Raw genomic sequence first — 22905 nt, forward strand, 5'->3', positions numbered from 1 at the left:
GCTGATAAACTTAATTGCATCTCGGAGCACACTCAAGAATCAATGTTGGTTTGTCCTGAGACGCTAAAGGCCATTACACTTCCCTGCGGAGCCCTCCCCTTAACCTCAGAGTACATTAAAACATTTCTTCTGTAATGTTCTAAAGTGGAAGCTGGCTCTGCAAATAGATTTTTTTCTTTTTTTTTTTTGGCAAGCTGTGCAATCCCGTTAATGAAATTTTGACATACCACACAGCAGTTTTATGACAGATGCTTAACAATTTCATTTGATATTCATCTTGAGCAACTTTCTGAATTTTAGCTTTTCAGTCCAGAATATAAATTTGGGGGTGACAGTTTCATGGGAAAGAAAAAAAATAGAAAGAAAATAAGATAAGTTCTTTATATAATTAACTGCCTGAGTATAAATATACTGCTTTATCTCTTCTGTTTCTTCCTGTTGTATTTTAAATAATTAAAAACTTAACGTGAAGGTATGCATCTTCTTACCCCAGAGAGCCATGAAGACTGAGAAGAAGACAGTTGCAGGGTTATCAAACAGATGACTTGCACGAGCAGTCGCACAAGCAGAGCTCATCTTCCAGTAACTGCATGTTCTGTCACATAATGGACACATGGTGATATTGTTTCTCTGGTCGCACATTTCCATACTGCAATGAAACAAGAAGATATGGAAAAAAGCATGGTCAGTACAGTTCCATCTTTTATGTTTCAATGATATTTTCTGCTCTGCACAGCATCTATAGGACCATGAGGTACTACCCTCACAGTGGTTTCCAGTTCTTGCCCCAGTGAGCAGTTCTGTCTGTAACCTGCATCGTTGTAGGGGCTGAAATTCTCACGGAAGACTGCTCTCTCCATCTCCAGCCTGACTTCTGCTCCAGGGAATAAGGGTGCGTTACGAGAGGCTTAAGGCTCTATGCTTTTTACTGTAGGATCTTACAGTAAATAAATAAATAAAAATATATATAAAAATCACTCTTCTTTTGAAATACTAACTACAGCAATAGATAAAGTACAAGGGAAGCGCTGAGTATCGAGACTGGAGTTCACCCAACTTAACTTCTCTGCACTCCATCTGTGAAATAGCAACAGTGACACTCCCTTTGACTTCCTTTAACTGTTGGAAGCGGTACAAAGCAATCTTAATGAACAAAACTAAACAAAACAATCTATTTTTCGATATCCATTATCTGCTTTGTTACTCAGTGCTTACGCTGGTACAAGCGATGTAATTTTCATCTACAGCTGATGATGCATGTAGGGCAAATAATGCAAAAATCACAGGGCTTTAAAAATATTATAATACACAGCTTATTAAAAAATTAAAAATAGTAGGACATCAAGGTTTTGTTAATCTGACCACAATTGCTTATTTTAGGCATGTGTATTCTTGATTCATCTTTATGTCACACAATGCCCTCCTCAGCATTTTATGATGGGAAGAAATAAACCCCATCATCAGCACTATTTTCTTGGTTTGTTTTAAAATAATGATCCGAGTTAGGAAAAAAAAAACAAATAAACAACTCAAAATTACCTGAGCAACCAGCCAAGAATTATTTTTAGTATATCAATGCAAACTCCACAAGTAATATTAACAATAAATGCTGATGATTTAGAAACATGCTGCAGTTTTGCTGCCCACTCTCAGCCCTTGGTAGAACTCTACTGATTCCTGGGAGCAGGAATCGGTGGGATTGAAAGCTCCTCATTCTATGCAGAGGTGGCTTCATTTTAATCACAACTTCCAAAAGACAAAACATCCAGGGTGTGAAGAGGGAGAGTGGTGGGAGCTCTATGCTGGCAAGAGCCAGTTGGCAGACAGAGCTGGGGAAGCTGTGGCCAGCAAACATGGATCAGGGTGTTGGGCAAGCTCCAGAAACCAAGAGGCACAGTTTCATCTGTGCTCACCCTAGATATCAGTGACAAAACATTTCTAGAGAAAGGTAATGATTTACTTTGAATTTCTAGTGGCCTCTTCTAATAGAATCTATTTATTTATTTATTTTACCTTGGTATATTCTCATCCACAGTGGCACAGCCATATAGGAAAACGATAATCCCCACAACTGAAGCTGGAATAAGCATTTGTGTATAAACTCCCAGCCAGGCAAAATACAGCCCGATCTTCTCTCCAAAGTATTTTCTGAAATACATTATTAAAAAAAAAATAATAAAATAAAGAGAGAGATGAGAGAGAGAAATGTTCCCTATTTCTTAAAATATAATGTGGCTAAAATTACAAATTGCAGCTGGACTAAGCATGGAGAAAGTAAGATCTGGTGACCTGTGGGAATTTTTTTCTTCTCAGAGAACTCTCTTTCTCATGATGCTTGGAGTTAATTCAGAGATACAGGCACCATGAAAGCAAGTCAGTCCAAATAGTCTTTTTTTCCTTCCCCCACGGTGTTTCTGCTGTGTAAATTGGTATCTTTGGATTGTGAGCTAATTGTCTTGAAAAAGCACCTCATTTTCTCCAGACTCTCAGTTTTTACCAGGAGCAAACAAAATTCATTAAAAACATGCCCTCTGCAAGCTTTCACACTAGGTAGGATACATCAGTGTGTTTCTAAACCCACAGAAACTCATTTTCTCCCAACAAACTTCCCATTCTCCAGAGTCCCCGGGGGCGGCACCTGAGGAGAGCATCCCCGTAGGGACAGCAGCATGAGCTTCAGCGCTGCCCTGTGGAAACACAACGTTAAGGGCTGAACTCTCACCTCACCAGGTCAATTGGTTGATATTTATAAAAGACTCCGTAGCTCGCCCACTCCTCACACAGGAGCTGGAAAACAGAAAGGCAAAGTGAAAGCTAAAGCACCGCGTACATGAGCCTTTTCTCCTTTGGTCCCAGCAAACTGCAGAGCTCACGCTGTGGATCTGGTCTCACCACTTTGTGGATTCGACACATAATCTGCCAATACACTTCTGCAAGTCTACATGAAGTATTAAAAACAAATCTGATGATTTGGCATGCTATAATAGAGTGATGAATTCCAGTGCGTTAAAAGGCTCTTCAGCAACTGGACTGATGGATAACTACAGCAGGGACAGGGAGAGTAATCCTGATTTTATGACCCATAGGAGGTATCTAGCAGAACAGATGTGAAAGATGAATATGCTTTGAGTTACAAGGCAGAAAAAGAATAGAATAAACTGGTTTGTTTTCACTATACAAACTCTAATATTCAGCATCCATCAAGAGGTGCTGTACAGAGGTGCCTCAAAGCTGCACTTAAGAGTTTTTCAGCTTTAAACTAAAAGAACACTATGGTTTCCACTCATCCTTTTGGTTAGGATATGGGCCAAGGAAAACAATGATCCCCATTAGTGATTTAGAAAATTGAATCCCTCACAAAAATAGGTTCCTCTGAGACCTTCAACTTAACCTTTACTTTGTAAAATATAAAAATAGCGTTTCTCAGATCTGATTTTTTTTTCTTAATTCAGTTCAGCTAACAGAGTGAACAAGAAATCAGTGTGCATACAAAAAACACTGGATAAGATGAACTGTGCTCAGTGGCCGCCCAGTCATCACCTTTTCTGTGGGACAAGGGGATGAGAAGCTTTACATCTGCTTGTGCAGTCAGGTCTCCCTTTACTGCTTCTCTCAAGTGACATGAACTTGGTAGCAGGATGCTCCTGGACCAACTACTGATATTTCAAGGAGAAGCTTTGATAATCACTCCTGCTTTCATTAATTCATCTGACAACAACATCACCTTTTTCCTTTTTCCTCTTGTATTGCTCGTTCAAATGTAAGAGCATGAACTGATTATTGCCGAGGTATTTCTTCTCATCGAACATCAGGTAAAGAAACAAACAAACAAAAAAGGCAGAAAATTTCAGAGTTTGGTTACACAAACCTCCATTGGTGGGTAAAGCCAGTTATCCTTATAGGGAGGGCAACATTATTCATCTTGGTCATAGAAGAACAGCCCAACCAGGATGTTACTGCTTCAATCTGTAGGCTATTTTATCACCAGAAATGTGACAGAAGTTGTCCTCCTGCTTCTCTCCATCAACACACAGCAAAGCAAGGACGGGCAGCCTGGCAGTCCTGCTGCTGCCTGTACCCATTCCTACTTCACACATTTTACCACAGAGAAATCCTACAGGAAACAACGTTTCTAGAGCAGTTTTGCAATTCTCCTGCCAAATCATTAACACAAACTTTCCAAGCTGAACTGCTGTACTTCTCATACATATGGTTCGAGTCATTAAGAAAAAAAAAATAGAACTTTTACAGAAATATGACGTCAAAAATATAAGTGGGCTGTGGGTTTTCCCCTCTGCAACCCAAAATCGTTAGTCTTTATTAGTTTCCTTACAATAGTAAGAGCAGCAACTGAAAGCTAAAGGCAGGTCTTTATTAAACAGCAACGTTCTTCCAGTTTTATTTTTATTCTGCTTTAGGTTTCTTTCAGCCACATTTCCAAAGTTTAAGGCCAGCTGCCTATGTCTGGGAAACAATTAATGACTCGGGTCACTTCAACATCCATGTGCACTAGCTAAAACCCCTCCTTTTATTTTTTTTTTTTTATTATTTTTTATTTTTTTACTTAATTTTTACAAGCTAAGTTTTTGCTAGAAATTAGATCCCTTTTCTAAGCTGGTCAGGCATATCAAAATACTACGCTAAGGAGATTTTGCATCAGTGCTATGTTTCAGTTTTGTACAGCACTTGAAATCCAATTTGTGATTAAAGTACAAAAGAATTATCTCATTTATCCTGACATTTATCAGCCTGATATTCAAAGCACAGCTTCAAAGACATGATTAGAGAAGATCAACACACTAGCCCTAAATATTTACTTCATTACTATGCCTCAACTCTTTAATTTTGTTGTTAAAAAAGGCAGAAGCCTAGCCTAGCAATGGATTAGATTAAAGGAAGCTTCAAGAAACCAGAAGAGACATGCCAAAACACACCAAAAGATTATTTGAGGGAACTGGATGTCAAAAGCCAAGGTAAATATTTCCAAACACGCAGTGAACTTGTGAAATGAGTGAATTTGTGAGGTTTGAAAAGTTAGTCATAAAGATGATAATCCAGATGCTTTGGGAAAACATGGACTTTCATCCTACTTTTGGTTAAGCAACGTATTGCTTAATAATGAAATAACAGGTATGTGGTATTTTTAACACATATCAATAGAGGTGGAAAATAATAGTTGCTCTCTTTTGAGGAGCCATGTGCACCTTGAGGCCCAGAAGACCTTTAATTTTAGGTACCTATTTTTATATGACCAACTTGGAGAGCTTTGGGTCTGCTTTTCCTAGGACCTGAGCCCTCACTGGTCCACAGCATTTCCTTGGAGATGTGTCCATGAAACAAACTGGAAAGGCAAAGTCTGAAAGCCCAATGTATACAGCACCCAAATTTAACAGCTCCTCCTAAGAGAACTGGTCACAACCTCTCTACTTCAGTTTTTGTCTGATATATGGAAAAAAAGCCTATCTTCTGCAGAGAAGTGTGATCAGGAGTATGTAGTAACGGCACTCTGAATTTAAGAAATCAACATTTCTGCAAAGGGCAAAAAAATGTGCTTTTTCTTATGAAAAAGTATTTCATCAGAATAATTCCTACTCGTTTTACTACAGTGAACAAGTATCTTTCAGTATACAGGCAATAAAAACACAATTTAAAGTAGACTTATGCAAAAAGTGATGCAACGCATCAGTATAAATCCACGGGGCAGTCTCTGGCTGAACAGCACACATTAAAGCTTTGCTGAGAATACCTCATTTCTGATAAGCATGAAAGTTATTGGGAAAGGTAAAAGATTGAATATTTCTGTTTGCAATCCCCTCCCTCCTCTCCCCCAGTTCTGATCCTCACGCTCCAGATGAGCAGCACATTAATTCAGCAGAGGTTGCAGTGCTGAGACTGGAGCTCACTGTTGAGTGAAGCAGGATTTATGTCAGATATGGATATCAGAATATGACTGAGCATATTCTCATCAGAGCTGGCCTGAAAAGACATCATCTGAACTTTAGGAGAAGTTATAGGTGAATGCTGTCAATACTTTTACCAACGTGGCAAGAAACGTATCATTATGGAGCTTAGTAATTTATACATATCCATAGTGCATTCTGTATTCCGTATTTAAGCACTGGAAAGTACTTCTGTACTTCTGCTGCTTGGCATTTTGTGCCTTTTTGTGGTATTTTCTGTGACAACTTGGCAAACATCCAGATTCCAACAGGTGACTCTTCAGGCTGGGACACTTGTGAATATGTTAAACCCCCTTTATATCAACTTACTTTTCGGTCATTAGGTTCAACGTTTTCACCTTCATAGTCACCCTTTAAAAAAAGAAAATGTGCGTCATTCAGCGAGTCGCGCCCAGAGCTGCTGTGCCTCTTGCATACCCATGTATCCCACTCACTTAATGCATCAAAAACAGAAAAAGCAATCTGTAAAATAATGCTGTATTTTAGGAGTTCATTTGTCATAGCACACTTTGTCTTCTGTCATCAGGCACATTAAGAAAGAGTAATAATGTCTGTCACAGAGGAAAAAGGAATGAATAAGTGATAAAGGTGGCCTAAAAATGTCAAGGGAAAGGATGCGGCATTGCCGCGGTATTTGGGGTTCAGCTCAGTCCACTTGAAAGAGAAGAGACCAGCGGAGAGAGCTGATCCCTATCCAGATGCTCCAAACACTCAGGGCTGATTAGATTTGAGGTTTTAATTTGGAGCTATTTTTAAATATGATAAAGGAGTAAACTAAGACAATAACTAATATACAAGCCTATCAGTAGCTGTCTAAAGATGTGAGACAAGTACACGCAGAGAAGTTTATTTAACCTTTCTGGATTTCTAAGCGATATCACTGTAGTTTAAGAGTGGCTGACATTTATGATAAACATCAGATAAAGAGGCTGTTCTGGTCTCGGTTACGCCAAGATAAAGCACTCGTGGTATGAGTGAGGGGAGCAGAAAACTAGGAAGACACACTTCATTTTCACATCCCATGCTGGAAAACGGGCACCAGGCTTGACAGCACTTGTAGGCTCATCATGAGCAGCATGACCACCACGTTCCCTTGACATCTGTCAAGCTTGTCCGTAAGGGTTTAGCTAAGAGTCTTTGTCAGTTCTAGTCGTACCTTGAGCCTCTAAGTAAAAATGTCATCAGCATCCAACTGCTGTGCACGTCTGACAGGATGGGGATCCCCAGCTCGGATATGAGTGCCACCAAAATTCCCCACCTCTCTCTAATCCTCTCGATGAACATTGTAGTTGAACACACTCTGACACCTTACCAAACTGCTCAAAAGCAGAAGGTTTGTGGTCACATTCAGTCCCATGAAATATGTCATGTCAAATTCTCACTTATGGTTTTTCCTCCAGTGGCCACTAATCACATGGGCACAAAGCCACTGACATCTCCTTATTTGCAAGTGGGTGCCAGGGAGATGTGGGTGAGGGAACTAGCCACTTAGTGCCCCACGAATAAATACGTTTCCTAGAACTAATGCTAGGGACCTCAGAAGCACAAATCAGAAACTAACAGAAGCATTTTGTTTGCTAAGACACCAAAACAACTCTTCCAATGTTACATTCCAATGTCACTTACTATCATCAAAGGTAGAACAGAGGTGGGGAATTCATTAATAGTGAGCAGAATGATGGAAACAACCTGCAGAAGTTATTGGAGTCGTGATACAAGTGAGCAGGAAGTCAGGATCTGAACACTCGCGTTTGAGATGATGCCATTAATACGTAACGCATTAAGGATTTCTTGGTGTCAGATAGAAGATATGTAAAATATATTCTGAGATCACTTACATCATGCAAAGGATATGCAGCACTGTAAACTCCATTGGCAAGCAGACTGGTGATCCCTTAAAAAATAAAGACATAATAATTATTTACAATTTCATGGCTAGACAGTCTCACTTTATCACCCTTCCTGGAGATTTCCCTCAAAATAACAGTCATTTGGTCAGATAACGATTTTTCTGCCATCTCATTCCTTTCCATGTAGTTTCATTTTTAATCATATAGGTTATTAAACATGACTCATTTTACAAAATGGAAAACTGCAGAGAGCAAGAGGAAGTCATATATATTTGAGGATCAAGAATTAGAAGCCAATGACTTGAAATTAGTCATTAAAATAAATTGCATTTTCTGAAAAGTCAGTTTGATTTAAGGGCAAGCCTGCAGATTTGAAAGTGTGTAGCAGAAGGCTCGATCACAAGAAGAATCTGGCTGGAATTGATGGCATACGGGAACACGCATACGCACGCATCATCCACACAGAGTTTTGAATTCAGATTTCAGATTGATTAGAGAAATAAAAAAGACCTTGGCGTCATACTTACCATATTTACCACATTTTCGTCTTTTATTTAAAAGGGTAGTTTCCTTCTTTCTTCCCTCTCCTTTCCCTGTTTACACATCCGTTTATTAGTGACATGCATGAGGCTGAAAGCAGTTAATGCTTCATCTATAAAATGTATGTGGCATAAGGGACTTGGAGGAGTCTTGCCTTCTCAGGGGTGGTCTTGCTCCTTAACTTGGGGCCAGAGTACGGATGGGTTGGGAGGAGTTAACGTCTAAGTTTGGAGGAGCACAATGGCGAGGGGCTCTTCAACAATGCAGCTCGCTGCACCATTCCTAAAGGTCACTGGGCTGGACCTGGACCTTTGAGGGCTGTAGCACGTTACTTCTCTAATGTTCTTGCTGCAGCTGCTGGCATTAATATAGCTACTTCCAATTATGGAGTATTACCCATGTCTGAAGGTGTCGTGTTATCCGTGAAGATACATTCAGGGACTCAAGGGATCAGTCTTGGGTGCTGAATCAGAAATAAGTCAAGTACTTGGTTTTGTACAAGGCTAAGCTGATTAATGCCAATAAAATAAATATAATAATAAAAAAAGAAATCTGGCCACTGGGATCATGGAGAATTTAAAAGGACTTAGAAAAAGAAAAGAAAAATGATGTGCACAGTGTGCACCATGTTACCCATCAGTTCATTGCTAAGGAAAAGAGTGCGGGACTGGATCTGAAGGAACAGAGACTATGAACCAGGAAAGAGATCACTGTAGGTTCACTGAGATATTTTTGATTGTTCTTGAAATGAGAATTTTTCAAGTTCATTAACATTTTTGAGATATTAATAATCTGCTGGAGGAACTGCTCCAGGAGTGCTCAGTATCCTGCAGTATCATTAATTTTCAATGTCCTAGTTAAGATTATACAGTATTATGAACTGTCTGCAAATGTTTTCACGCTTCTGGCAGAAACAAATAGTGAGCAAATAAATTATTTTTCTGATTCTGTGTGACTGACCAAAGAGCTGCACAGCACCCTTCTATGTATCAGTATTTAACAACGAAGACAGAGTCACATCTTTGCAAATTTGCAAAATAAATAACAAAGACTGCAGTGTTCACTGGGCAGCCACCTTTTTCCTGCTGGGCAGAAATGTTGCAGAATTATCTGTGTTTGCTCAAATCTGTTTGTTTGCAACCTTTGCTGGGTTATAACCCAGCATTCCAGTGCTGGAACACAAAGGAGCCGATTGAGTTCTGCTGAGTATACCCATGGATGGGCTGGGCTAGTGACATTTTTATTAGGTATACTATGTGACCTTGCTAGTCTCAGGAAGAAGAATGATCTTACACTTTCCTTTCCTTTAGCCTCTGCCCTATTCAACTAATTTCTAATGTGAGTCCCATTTCTGGACCAAAAAAAAAAAGAAAATAAAAGAAAAAAAAAATCAAGTGAGTAACCAAATCCAAGGCAAAATTTCAAGCTGAGCTGCATGACCTTTCCCTTTCAAGAGTGCAAGTACGTAATTTTCAATGAAAATGATCCAGCACCAGACTCAAAAAGGGTCCCTAAAGTCACAGATTAATTTGGATTTCCCATGCTACAGGGAAACAGTACTTCTGTTAATACTGGCTGAACACCAAAATGTAGTGTATATAAGGACTCAACAATCATACATTGTATGTTGTTATTCCAACAGAAAAGTCAAAGCATGGAAATAATTTCTGGCATAATTATTCTTCCATTATTTGATGTATTTCTAAGCAGCTGATGGGTCAATATTGAACAGAACTACCTGTAATTCAGGTTCCCATTGTTTTATTTAACTGCTTGTAGGCAAATAAATGCTATAACAGATTCCAACAGTTACCAAACATTTTCTCCCATGTTCACACACTTTTCTCACACAAATTCATTTCAGTTGGTTGCCTGTTAAGAAGCTTGAATATAAGGGAATTCCGCCTTCCACCTTATATAAATATGGTTTACCATTAACTATTTGTTAACTTTGGTCCCACAGTCAAGTATATACCCATATATCATATGTATAAAATAAAGTAAATAACACCTAAAACAGGAAAAGCTGCCACCAAATCTTTTAAGGTCACCTGACTTGCAATTCATGTTTACCTGTATTATGAATTTAGTTCCTACAGCACAAGCCTTAAGGCTGAAATCCTAAAACTACTGGCTGTGGCAATGCAAACGTCGTACCCACTGACTTGCAACAACTGTTTGGAGGGCCAAGAGATGGGCCAGCTTTCAGTGCATGCCTTAGTCCTTGGCTGTTCCACTGGGTTAATCTCAGTTCCACTTAGGACAGTGTTTCAGGCAGTCATCAGTTAAGACCATTTCACTCAAGTCACTGAAAAGTCATCCTGTGATTAAAATATGAGGTTCCTACTTAAAAGGAATGGGCCAAGCCATAGACTTTCACTGCAGTTGTTGATATTCATGGTAACACAGTCATCGAGTTCAGTGGGTGTAAAACTGAACCAACACAGAGCACGTACTATCCACTGGTTTATGTCACCATCCAGTCCTGCTGCAAAGGACCTAACTAACATCTGCAGGGGCTATAGGCTCACTTGCCATTTAATTTAGAACTGAATCTATAAATTCACATTCGAAAAAATTCCAAACAGCTACATTAATTAAATTAAATTTCCAAATAAAACAATTACATTCACATACATCAAATTAGAGAGCAGGGGGAAAACCTAAACGCCACAGCCAGTAACAACTTGCAATTATTTTCAATACCTGAAAATGATATCGATCTTAAAGCTGAATAAAATTCCTTACCCATGCTATATTTTGCTTTGGTACATGTCGTTCTTTTCAATATTTCATAAACCTATAGAAGTAAAACAAAAGAAAGGAAAGGGTTACTTCAGATATTGCCAGTGAGAAGCACAATCTTTTTTGTGTACAGCTCAAATATTGGCAAAACCAAGATGCCGATGAAGTCATCGCTCTTTAATAAAAGTCAGGGCATTCAGGAGAGGAGGGCTTCAAGCTTTCTGCACTGAATTATCTGTACAGTCAAGGTTTAAATAGCTAGCTAGCGAGATAATTGATCAGGGGAAAGAGGGTTATTACCTCTAAGCACTCACATAACATAAATGCTGTTTTTGCTTATATTGGACATTGATCAAAGATCAGAAGCTCTCTTCTACCCAGACTAGGTGGTGTGCTGGGCCAGCTCTTCCCTCGCCTCCGATGGTGCAAGCTGGCTTCAACCCAAGGTCTTCAGCAGAGCTTCAGTCTCCTAACGTGTAGGTACCACACAGCCGTTTATCAGACTCTGGACTAACACAGGCTGACCTTAAAGTTTCTGAGCTTGCATGACCTCAGCAGCAGAAGAAATGTATTTATTTTACGATTTATTGCATTTATTGTCAAATAACCTTTGCACATCACAGCACGCCACCCGAGCGGTCAAGCTTTCGCCCTGCACAGCTCCCGTGCAGCGATGCTCTTCAGCAAGGCAAGCGCTTGGCTGGCACCAGGCTGGCAGGGGAGCGGGCAGAAGAGGAAAATCAGAGGGAAAAGCATCTGCTGCCCAGTGCCTGGCCTGTTTGGGGATCACAGACCGGTTCCCTGGGGATGCTCGCTAACTCGGCTGCAGCCTGCCCAATTCATGGAGGGAAGTGAGCGAGGGCACAGGAGGCAAATCCCACAGCTCAGCTGCCTGTAGTTGTTCTCTAATTCCAGGTTAAAGGGCTGGTTGTTGGGTTTTTTTTGTTTATTTTGGTGTTTTTTTTGTTTGTTTTGTTTTGTTTTTTAAATAAGTAAAAGGTCTCTGGCTTAGTTTCTATTCATCAAAGCTTCACAGGGAGGGACTAGATTCCTGTTCATTTTGCAGTAGGCGGGAGGGTCAATATTTGCACTGTGGTTTAAAAATACATACAAGAGAGGCAGGAGAGAACTTTAAGAAACAAGAATACAAAGAGAGAAATGCAAGCAGAATAAAATGATGCTGGGAAACATTCAATATGTCTTTCATTACCATGTGGTTTACAGGGATTTCAAAACAAAGCAACATACTACCAGCATTATTGTTATATACCCAGTGTTCCTTGAGTGGTTAAAAAAATAACCCATCTCTGCTCTTCCTCCCAGTCTCTGCTATGAGCTCCTTTTGTTTCAATCAATTTTTCAGTTAGTCTTGCTCACTTTCTTGTCCTGTGGTGACATTTTGTCTTGCTACCTTTCTCAGACAGCTTATTGTCATGAATTTTTAATCTCCATTTGTTCCCTTAAGCTTCTTGTACTTACAAGGTTGTTTTTTTTTTTTACTATAAACCTGGATGTATAAAAGAAAGTCTACAAACAGAAGTTATGCTTTTTTTCAATCTCTAATGAAATATTGCAAATAAACCAATTCAATGTTTGTCTTTTTCTTTTTCCCTTCTGTGCTGCTTCATCTGCCTCCCCTGGTCAAACTCACCTAGCCCTGATAACCTGCGCTCACATCAAATCAGTGCACTTCAGGCTACAAGAGAACTACATCACAGGGTCCACACACTGGAATTTCAAAGCAGGAAAGGGAAGTTAGATATCTTGCACCCCTTATCACTGTAGCAATAAAAGACAGCTATAATTGCGATATAAGCTCTTTTTGAAACCACTTAGCATCCAAAAGGCTAATGTTAAATATAAGATAAAAGCACGCTCACAGTCACATTCCAACACATCGAATAGCAGCGGTGGAATGAGGCAAAGAGTCCATGTTATAGTTTGAAAAGTGTTGCAGCAAGTGCTGCTTGGCATGGTCCCTTCCAACCGCCCTGGATGTCAGATGAGCTGTCCTCTCAATTCCCCCCTCAGTGGCTATAAAGGAGGCTACACCTTCTCCCCCACTCTATTTTATGTTCTGTAAGTCACAAGGAAGCACTCAAATGGAGTTTGTGATATTGTATTCCTGCATTAGGTTTCACTTCTGTAAAGGAACTGTAGAAATTTAATTACAAGAGGAAAAGTCCCATGCTAGCACAGAGAGACCCTCCAACACGGAGGCAGGAAGCGCTGCGTATGTGTACATCACACTTGCCTAACAGAGGTGAACAGATGCTTAAACAACCAGAACAAGATGCAATTTTCTGTCCTTGTTGCATTTGCTTCATGTAAACTTTAGTGTTAAATCAAAATTAATGTTAAATAATGTTAAATAAAAATCATAAACATCAACACTTTTAACACCATTCTAGAGAATTACCCCCAAAACCTATAAATTCAACTCCCTGTAAATACCTGGCTGTTTCATTGGAATTTGTCTTGGGAAATTTCCCAGCATTTTATAAAAAGACCAATGTGTATTTACAAAAAGGTAAATGAGTCACAGGGGTGCAGGTAGCCAGTGGCAGAACCAGCAGTAGAGTCTAAATCTATTCCTTTCTGGTGGTATGTGTACTGAGAAACGATGCCCCAGATTAACTGTGAACTTGAAAGAAGCTCCAAATTATTTTCCAAACAGCAGCAACCTGTTAGCATCAAAGACATAAGCTAAAGCTGGAAATGCTTTATTCATAATTTAAATAGCTGATTTCACCCTGGCATTTGGTTAAAGAAGGCAAACTCACAACAGGCATTGTATTAAAGCTGGCAAAGGGGCTATTAACACCATGACTAAGGCACTATCCACCACGAATTATTTATATACAGTACTTACTATAGTGCTTCTCGTTTTGCTGTCAAAGAAGGAATCTCTGTCAGACAAATCAAATCTGTTAAAAGATTAGAAGGAAGCCATTAGGTTAAAAAAAAAAAGCCAGTAATTTCCTGCTCTTGTTGACCCTTTCAATATTTTCATTTCTCCTGGGGATTTCCCATAGCTAACATTAAAGAATAGCTTGTAGAAACTTCTTTAAAAAGACAGTTCATCCCAACTCTTATATTTTAAAGAGGCTGCTTATACGTTTCACTAGTTTTACATTTTTATAGGTTTATATAATTATAGGTTTTCGGCACAAAAAAGGCTGTTGGTGCTCATTTAAGTTGAATTCCTGACCACTTGCTTTGAATTTCTCCTAATAATTTTTACATTTTCTCTGTACCTTAAACCCTGAGAGGCCACTCCTGCCTCCCTTATTCACCAAAGACACAGGTGGTCTCACTGAAAAAAGCCACCACTGCCAACAGCATAAGGCACATGCACACTTGAGGTAAGGAGTTGAGTCACCAGGTTCCTTTGCTGTAGGAATATTCTACGTATCAAATGTCACCCAAATTCACTGGCCCAATGAACATACACAACTCCATCAGTGTTCTGCATCCCTTGATTAAAAACTAAAAACCCTGTAGGTACGGTGAAGAAATCCTGCCCTAGGACTGTTGTTTGTTCCAGCTGGCACATACCTAAACGTGGCCTTCAAAGCTTCTCCTCTGGGATGCTGGCCAAGGAAGAGCAGCAGCAAAGCAATCCAGGGCAGTTAAAATTTTGGCTGGGCCCCACCTTATGATTTTTTCCTACACCCACGTTTACAGCTAGTCTTACTGATCTGAAATCGATGGCAAAGCTACCACCAACTTCATAGCATTTCCAAAGTCGAGGTCTGGCTGGCAGTACGTGTGTGAGCTGCTCATATCAGATGAATGAAATTATTCTGAAATATATCAACCCACATCTCTGGCTGCAGATTTTACTGAGCATTTTATTTTACATGGAAAATAGACTATTGTAGACTGCATTATAAATTTGGTTTGTCAGTCTAAACAATTGATGCGTATAGTTATATAGATATTTATTATATACCACAACAGCAGCACAGAGGTTTTACAGAGGGGCTCTACAAAGCCTCATTCCTCAACAGTGAGCTATAAAAAAAAACCAAACCAAAACTAAATTTGCTGCAAAATGGAAATATTTTTTAGAGTCATCACTAAAAGTGGTGGCATTCATTTTCCCTTTCACCTTGTGATGCCTTAGCTGCTCTCAGGAAGGCTGGAACCTGTTGACATGGAGATTTACAGAAAGTTTTCACTTACAGGTGCTGTTTCTCTCTGGAGAAGGGGTAGGAGAGGCGTTTCACCGTCTGTGGTTTGTGTTCTGCTACTTTTGGCTGGATGGGCTCCGTTATTTTTTGAATTACAGAGTTAATCTTTTTCAGAAGACCGTGGGTCTGATTGATCTGATACATCTGAGTGGGCAAAGAGAAAAACAGTAAAACTGTATTGGTTTTTCGTTACCCATAAGAGAAGAGTGAATTGTAAGGAATAAACTGTCAATTAAATAAATACATCACAATAAATTATTGGAGGGTATAGCTTATCCTCTTTAAAATATTCAGAAACACACAGATGGATGGGAAAGTCAAACCAAGGCAAGCAGAGGAAGCCTAGTGCTGTTCCTGTGATCCAAAGCATGGCCCGTGTTTGGTTCCAAATAATCAGTGCAATATTCAGCACTGACTCCTGAGACACCTGCTCCTCTGGCATTTACTATTTTCTTGGTGCAACAAACCAAAGAAATGAAGGAGCTACGGAGCTCCTGTGCAAAACAACAAAAGTGGTCTCCTCTCCCAGGGGCAATATTCCTGGGAATATTGTGCAGGTTGCAGGAGTTTTCCCTCTTCCACATAAAGGAACCAAAATATCTTGACTTGTCTGCTGCAGTTCTGTAGCACTAAATGCAGGAATTGTGTTAGCAGGTCACAAAAGAGGATTACAGGCTTCTCACTCTGAGCCACAAAAATTACGTGCAGATCCAGGGCAGGGATCCCACCGCAGGAAGATGCTCTTCTGGAATAAGGATTTAGGGGTGTCAGGGTGTTCTCTGGCACATCACTTCTCCTGGGCAATGCCCACAGGCTTGAGTGGCCCCTTTCACACAAACCCCCCACACCACAAAATGCCTGCCCTAACTTTTCTCTTATGGCAAAGCAGCTTTAACTGCAGGATCACAACAGACATATTTTTTTTATTTGCTTGTGCCTCTGATTAAAATCAGTGGTAGAGTGAGGCAATAATGGGGATTAATATCAAATGCAAACCAAAAGTGTGGTTTTAGTGTTGTAATAAATGATGTTGAGCTTGGAGACTGTCTCTTGCTCCATTACAGACTTCCCTCTGCAGTCTGGGACATGCACTTAGTACGTGTTTAAATATTAATCCATCTCTTAGCTATGCTCACTGAACAGGTAGCTATCGATCACAGATGATTTAGGATTGATGAAAATATACTGTCATTTCTTTAATGATATTTCAAATATTCTGAAAGGTAATTTATTTTGCGGTAGAGTAGTCCCAGCTCTTGCAAATATGACTAACGATGTATATGAAGAGTCACCAAACCCAGCAAGACTACTGCACACAAATTGTTACTCTTATGTTCATTTTTAGCAGTCTTAGTGTTTTGGGTGAGAAAAAACCCTCTAAACCCCACACATAAATTTCATCATCAATTGCAATCTCTTTTAAAACACGCTGAGAGGATGAAGCAGTGTATGAAATCACTCGCATCGTGTACAGATAGTGGTAGCAGCTGGGAATTCTTGATTTCCATTCCTGCTTCCCATTATTCTTTCTGCTGTCCCAAGCAAGCAAGGTTATGACTCTCATTTTCTGTACAGATTAGTTATCTATTTAAAAAATGCTCATGGCAAGAAAAGTCTACGTTTGTAAGGTGCTCAGAGATGAGCATATGTTGGAACTATGCCTTCTGGAGGGAAAAGAGAAAATCAGGACTCACCTTTTTTGTGGGCATCTTGAGCTTAAGAAATTCTGCCTCTCGACACAATACGTTCCACGGTGCATGTATTTTGACAAATCCAACCCCGTGGATTTTAGTCTTTAAAAAAGGCAAGAGAAAAGGTTACTGATGAGGAGAAATTAAGTATTTTTCCCCTTGCGTTTCATAGATATTTAAGAAACGGTCTGTTACTGCCAGCATGCTAAATCTCACTCGAGACAGCTAGTTTCTAACAACAGGACAATCACAGAACACCTCTCTCTGATGAGCTGCTATAAAATGTGACTCAAAAATGCTATTGTCTTCCAGAACAATTACCACAAGGTTAAACAGATAAAAATTGTTTGGGAAATTAAAAGCTAATGACTATAGACACAAATACAGACTAAGCCAGTTAAATTTGAAGCACGGGCATCCAGCCAAATGGTATCATTTCGTGAGTGTGTGGTAATTAATGGAGCTGAGAGAGTCCCTGCTGCCTCCTAAGAGCTGCTCAGGATCTCAAAGGAGCAGAACTGCAGTAAGAAAGGAGCAGCCTCAGATACAGATGTGAATGTCTACATTAAAACACTACACATTTTAATTAGGAAAACTGCCAGGAAGAATTAAACAAAACAAAAGAAAAAAAATTAAATGTCAATGATAATATAGGGGTATGCTTGCATCCTGCTAGTTTCCTAGATGGCTGGACATGGGGGTTTGCTTCTGGCACTCCCACATACACCCATATTTACTCCTACAGGAGTAACCATTTCAAAGCCACTGGATGAATGATATCAAACCAGCAGGCATTCAGCAAACAAAAGAGAAAGAAACTCTAATTAATCTTTTTAATCTTGCTGCTGTACCAACTCAGGCATGTTCTGCACTGGCTTTCTAGAAATCAGTTACTCAGAGGACATAGCTAACTGCCAGCCTTCCCATTAGGCATGGCTTCCAAACCACCTTTGAATTTACTTCATTGAAGAGACTTTAAGTGACTCAGTAAACATCATCTGGTGAAGAAACCTTTGCTCTTTTTGCAACCAGTAAAGCCTCCAACGCAACTCTGTGGCACGCTTTTCAAGCCCAAGTGATTGCAGGTTTTTCCCCCGACGCTGATGTGTTGGATATGGAAGCTGATGTAAATCCCTGCGGTTCGCTTTCATCTCTATACATTCCTGATCTGGTTTGGTATCTTGTACTCAAAGGACAGAGTTCTTTCTCTTTTAAAGTGTCCTGGCTTGAACCCTGAGCCCTTCTGCATAATTTGAAATCATATTACATGTCACAGGTGGGGACCTCCCATCTTGCAAAGGATTTAAATATCTATGACTTGGCACAGGCAAACTTCCAGTTCAATACAACAGCTTGCAAGTTTGATGGAAAACAAGTCTTATTTTCACCCAAGGGACAGAGAAGTGAAAGGGTTTTCTGCATTATACCATCCAAAATATATATTTTATTTATATATATCTCTCATTATGTACATGCCTGTAATTTGTGAATAATAGCTGGCAGATTTCTCTTTTTTATAACACTCTGATCACAAGTCTAGATGCTTAATCTCAGCTTTTAGATCCTGTAAATAAAACCAGCATAAATGTTTACCCCCTCTCACAGGAGTTTCAGGCATATTGGTTGGATCAGTTAATTGTAATAGCTTTCTTTGAAATTAATACGGCTGTGCCTATTTCTACTAATCACACACTGGCAGTACTTCACACACATCATTTTTTATATAGTCTAATGGTCTTTTAATAGAATATACTGTTTTCAGGGTACAAGTGGAAGGTGTTACAAGCTGTACTGTTCATATCTAAGAATGGAAAGAGCAAACCATAATACAGACCCACGTGCTCGAGCTAGAGCATGTCCCAGAACCTCCTGAACAAATTTAATTCTCTTGAAGTCTATACTGAGGTATAAAAATGTCACTGTCTGGATCAGCTATTTTTCATCAGAACTGGAATTACCAGTGGATCCAAACCATACTGTAAACCCACCAAACTGGGATCAGCATTCAGAGCAATTTAAGCCTCACTTCTAGATAAGTCAACACATCAACAAGCTGTGTTGCAACAGCAGATGTGCCATGAGTCCTGGCCAAGAAAAGTAAGAAACTTTACCTCACTGGGGCATTAACAACACCACAGCCCATTCCTGTGAAGCAAATTAAATCTGTGGGCGAGGATGGCACTGCCAGAACTGAAATCAAATTCTGGAAGAGTTGAGTTTGTGTAACCTTGATGAGAGTCAGGTTCACAGAACAGCTCAGCATCTCCCAGGATTTGACCGCTGGTTATCCCCCTTATCTTTAACTGTTCAAAATGGCTCCTTACATCCTCATCGTGTTCCAGTTCCAGACCAGCCTCCGCGAGGTTCCCTTCATACTCCTCCCTGCGAAATCTCTTGTCATCTTCATGGTAGTCCACATGAGGTTCACTTTCCCCCATTTCCAGCTGCACTCCCTTCCCAGGAAGTGGCTGGTCCTGCTTGGTGCTTCGGGCACTTGAATCATTATGATGAACTCTCCTGGTGAGTGTCTTCCCTGCAGAGGACTTCTTGTAATGATAAACTAGGATGTAGTCTACTTTTCTCTTGCCATCTCTGAAGTAGAGTCCATATTTGCAGTCAGCATCTGGATTTTTTGATAGGGAATTTAATAACTGGAAGCAGGGAATAGGGGTGTGGAGAGAGGGAGAGAGGAGGAGAATAATGAGTACACATGCCAACACAGACACCAGACAGACCACATCCTTGCATCAAGGATTCCTTCTTGCCTGGGGCACACAATGACCTATCTTCAAACAGCACCCATACATGAGGAGCCCCCCCATGCTACTTACTCAAAACAATTTTGCAAGTTAACACCTGCAATTTTACTGATAGCCAGCTGGGTCTTTATTGGCCAGAAATAAATAGCTAAAATGACTGGGATTTAATCTAATTACCAGCACACTAGCTCGTAAATCAGCTACTTGGTGGATTTGGTTTTCTCCTTTGGGGGTTAATCACTACTAAGATCATCTGTCCTTCTCCACTCAAGACATCTGTGTTTCAATTCTGACAAGTAGATTAACATCAAACATTTCTCACTTCTCTTATCTCTCTGTTGCAAGTTTGGATCATCTGAGAAAGAGATCATCTTAGATGCAGACTGAAGGGAGCCAGCTGGTCATGAAGCTTGGCCAAAAATACAGATGGACCATAGCCAGGGAAGTGGGTTCACTGCTTACTGAGTTCATCACTTTTTTTCCCCACTTATAAAACCTGTGCCACTTTGCAATCTGCTGGTGGCAAAGGCTTTAATCCTGACTTGAATTAATACTGTGGAAGTGTTGCAAGATGCACAAAATGTCAGTTTTTAAAAAATTCCATTTCCAAGCATTTATCTGAAAAACTACAACTGTAGAAACATACAAAAGTACTAACAATTATTCATTTCTACTTTCAGTAGCACCTCTCATGCATAATTCACAATTCTATCCTTGGAGATGCACAGACCATTTAAAATAAAATAAACAAATAAATAAATAAAAATTCACAAGTAACTTGCATTTGTTTTTACAAAAAATACTCAGCACATTTTTTTAAAAGCAAGCTGTCAGTCTGCTTGTGGCAGGCAACTCAGCTACGCAGATTTCTGTAGATTCAAAATATTAAGAAATAGTAACTAACTGGATTTTCAGGATATAATGCCTCTTCAAAGTAAATAGTTGTTGTAAACAAGATATAGGAACACTGGGATTTCTTTTAAGATAACTAATTGTACTTAATTTTTAAAGATGTTCTTACTAATTAATTAAACATCAATTTCTGAAAAACTGGGCTGAACCAATAAATATTCAGGTAAGTGCAGGGAGATAGAACAGGCAAAAGACTCAGACCCCAATCCCTTCCTACACTTGTTGGACTGACTTCATGAGGGACAGCAATTATTTGAACTTGCCTGTTGAAAAGCTGACTGACAATTTAGGAGAAGGTGCTGCACTGTGGATACTAAAGCCTCAACAAATTTATTAATATATGAGAATTGCTATTTCACAGTCCACTGTGAAAGGGATGCAGCCAGAAGACTCACAGAAGCCTCTTTTAAAGAAAGAAATTGTTAGATTCTTGGTGTTAATACTGAAAGATACTCATAGGCCACATCCTTTCTCACAGTGCTGCTACCCTGAAAAAGAGAGAGTGCTGCATTGCCTTAGATCATGTAGGGCTCATGTCCCTTTGGCTGCAAATGAGACATGGAAAAGACATTTCAGTTTTACCACAGCAGGAGAGATATTTACACTCTGACAGAATTATTCTTCCACACTCCATCCTAATTAAGCATAAGCACAATGAATCAAGTATTGTTCTTCTAGTACATCTTTCCACAGTAAGATCTGCTATATCACCTAAATAAACTCCTTTTTATGTGTTTATGACATAACCAACTCCTAATCCTATTGGGTACTCATATTACTAATTTTCTTTAAAATCAGTGTTAAAGAATTAACCAAGGCACAATTAATGACACTGGAAATCTCCCCTCTATTGTATGCTACAGAATATTAGTTTCACGTTGCCTATGTTAACAATAGCTTTTGCATGAAATTTTAGACATTTTTTTTTTCTGTTCTACTCTATATGGACAAAGAAATTTAGAATCATAGAATCACAGAATCTCCTGGTTGGAATTTGATAGTTGCCACAGCCTTATTGCCACATTGATGACTCTCATAATAACCAACTCCTTTTTATGCTACGGGTTAAACCAGGATCCCTTGCTTCTTTTCTTCACATCAGAGAACAAACCCCACTAAATCAGCATGTACTGTGGCTGGTGGCAACCCTCCTCAGCACCTCTAAGAGAAGGAGAGGATTTCAGAGCATCCTGGGAATGGAAAGAATGAGAAATAAGCTAAGGGGTAAAGCACAGTACAGCAGTTATGACACATCTGGCAAGTCCTTTACTCACTGTACTCTCATGCTGGTCATATCCTATATCCTCAATAGCTCGGATGTTGATAATGTGGATCCCCTTCTCCTCAGCAGGTAGACAAGAGTATTTCTTGTTCACCCTCATTCCTATCTCCTCTGGAGCCTCGTTGAGATCTTCTGGCAGAAAATCCACCCCATGAAACTCACTGTCTGCGTCTGAAAAGAAAAGGAACAATTTCATTAAGACACTCTAATCCCAACACTTGCTCCTCCCAGAGCCACCCAAGCTGAAACGTAACCTGTTCCTGCCTTCTTCTGCCAATGAGCCCTTGTGCAGGCTCCCACCCTTCTCGGTGCCTCCCTTCTCAGCTTTCCTGTAGCCCTCTTCAGCCCTACCTAGCTCTTCAGAAGAGGAGGATTGCTCAGTTAGCTTCTCTTCTGCACTGCTGTCTCAGGATGTGTTTACTGTATGGTCTCATGGAATGATTATATTTCTTGGCAAGAGAAGGAAAAAAGAAAACTAGTCTGAGAATTAGCTGGTGATGATAGGTGGTGATGGTTTCCCCCTTTTCAATAGGCATTTTCTCCTTCAACAAACACTTCTTCATGCTGAAAAACTAAGTAGTGGGTTTCCCCCCTACCTATGTACTGCCTCGGATTTACTGAGCCATTCTTGTTTAAGTAGACTTGAAACCTGAGGTTTTCTCCCTCTCAACCTGCCAGACATCTGTACTGTTTCCACTCATTATTTAAGTATGTAGCTAAAGGATTAGCATCTATGGCTAAAGGATTTAATGTAAAAATTTCACTACAAACTGAACAACCAGATAACTGATAAGATACAAAGTAGTGTTTGCAGATGTGCATTTTTGCAAGCAATAGAAGGCAAAGTTTTCCAATATTTGATTCATTTTGATATTGAAGTAAAATACTACAGCATTATAACCTTTTTTTTTAAAAAAAAAAACCAAACCCAAAACCACACAGGAGTAGTATTTGCTTGCCTAAATAATGA

General features: G+C 39.7%; 1 protein-coding gene across 1 annotated transcript in view; it reads right to left on the reverse strand.

Moving 5' to 3' along the window:
* The window catches only part of LOC104527470 (anoctamin-1), a gene marked incomplete at its 3' end in the record, with an annotated part of 33079 nt that extends 10981 nt beyond the window's left edge, over positions 1-22098 (reverse strand). The window contains exons 1-12 of the mRNA XM_010171194.2: positions 21928-22098; positions 19307-19633; positions 16986-17084; positions 15284-15435; positions 13968-14022; positions 11099-11150; positions 8338-8403; positions 7799-7854; positions 6270-6311; positions 2723-2787; positions 2014-2148; positions 489-649 (exon numbers count right to left, since the gene is read on the reverse strand). Coding sequence (XP_010169496.1) covers positions 489-649; positions 2014-2148; positions 2723-2787; positions 6270-6311; positions 7799-7854; positions 8338-8403; positions 11099-11150; positions 13968-14022; positions 15284-15435; positions 16986-17084; positions 19307-19633; positions 21928-22035 — 1318 coding nt within the window. The remainder of the gene's footprint in view (positions 1-488; positions 650-2013; positions 2149-2722; positions 2788-6269; positions 6312-7798; positions 7855-8337; positions 8404-11098; positions 11151-13967; positions 14023-15283; positions 15436-16985; positions 17085-19306; positions 19634-21927) is intronic.
* Positions 22099-22905: the final 807 nt, after the last annotated feature.

Source organism: Antrostomus carolinensis, unplaced genomic scaffold, assembly GCF_000700745.2.
Source record: "Antrostomus carolinensis isolate BGI_N321 unplaced genomic scaffold, ASM70074v2 scaffold12907, whole genome shotgun sequence".
Taxonomy (NCBI): domain Eukaryota; kingdom Metazoa; phylum Chordata; class Aves; order Caprimulgiformes; family Caprimulgidae; genus Antrostomus; species Antrostomus carolinensis.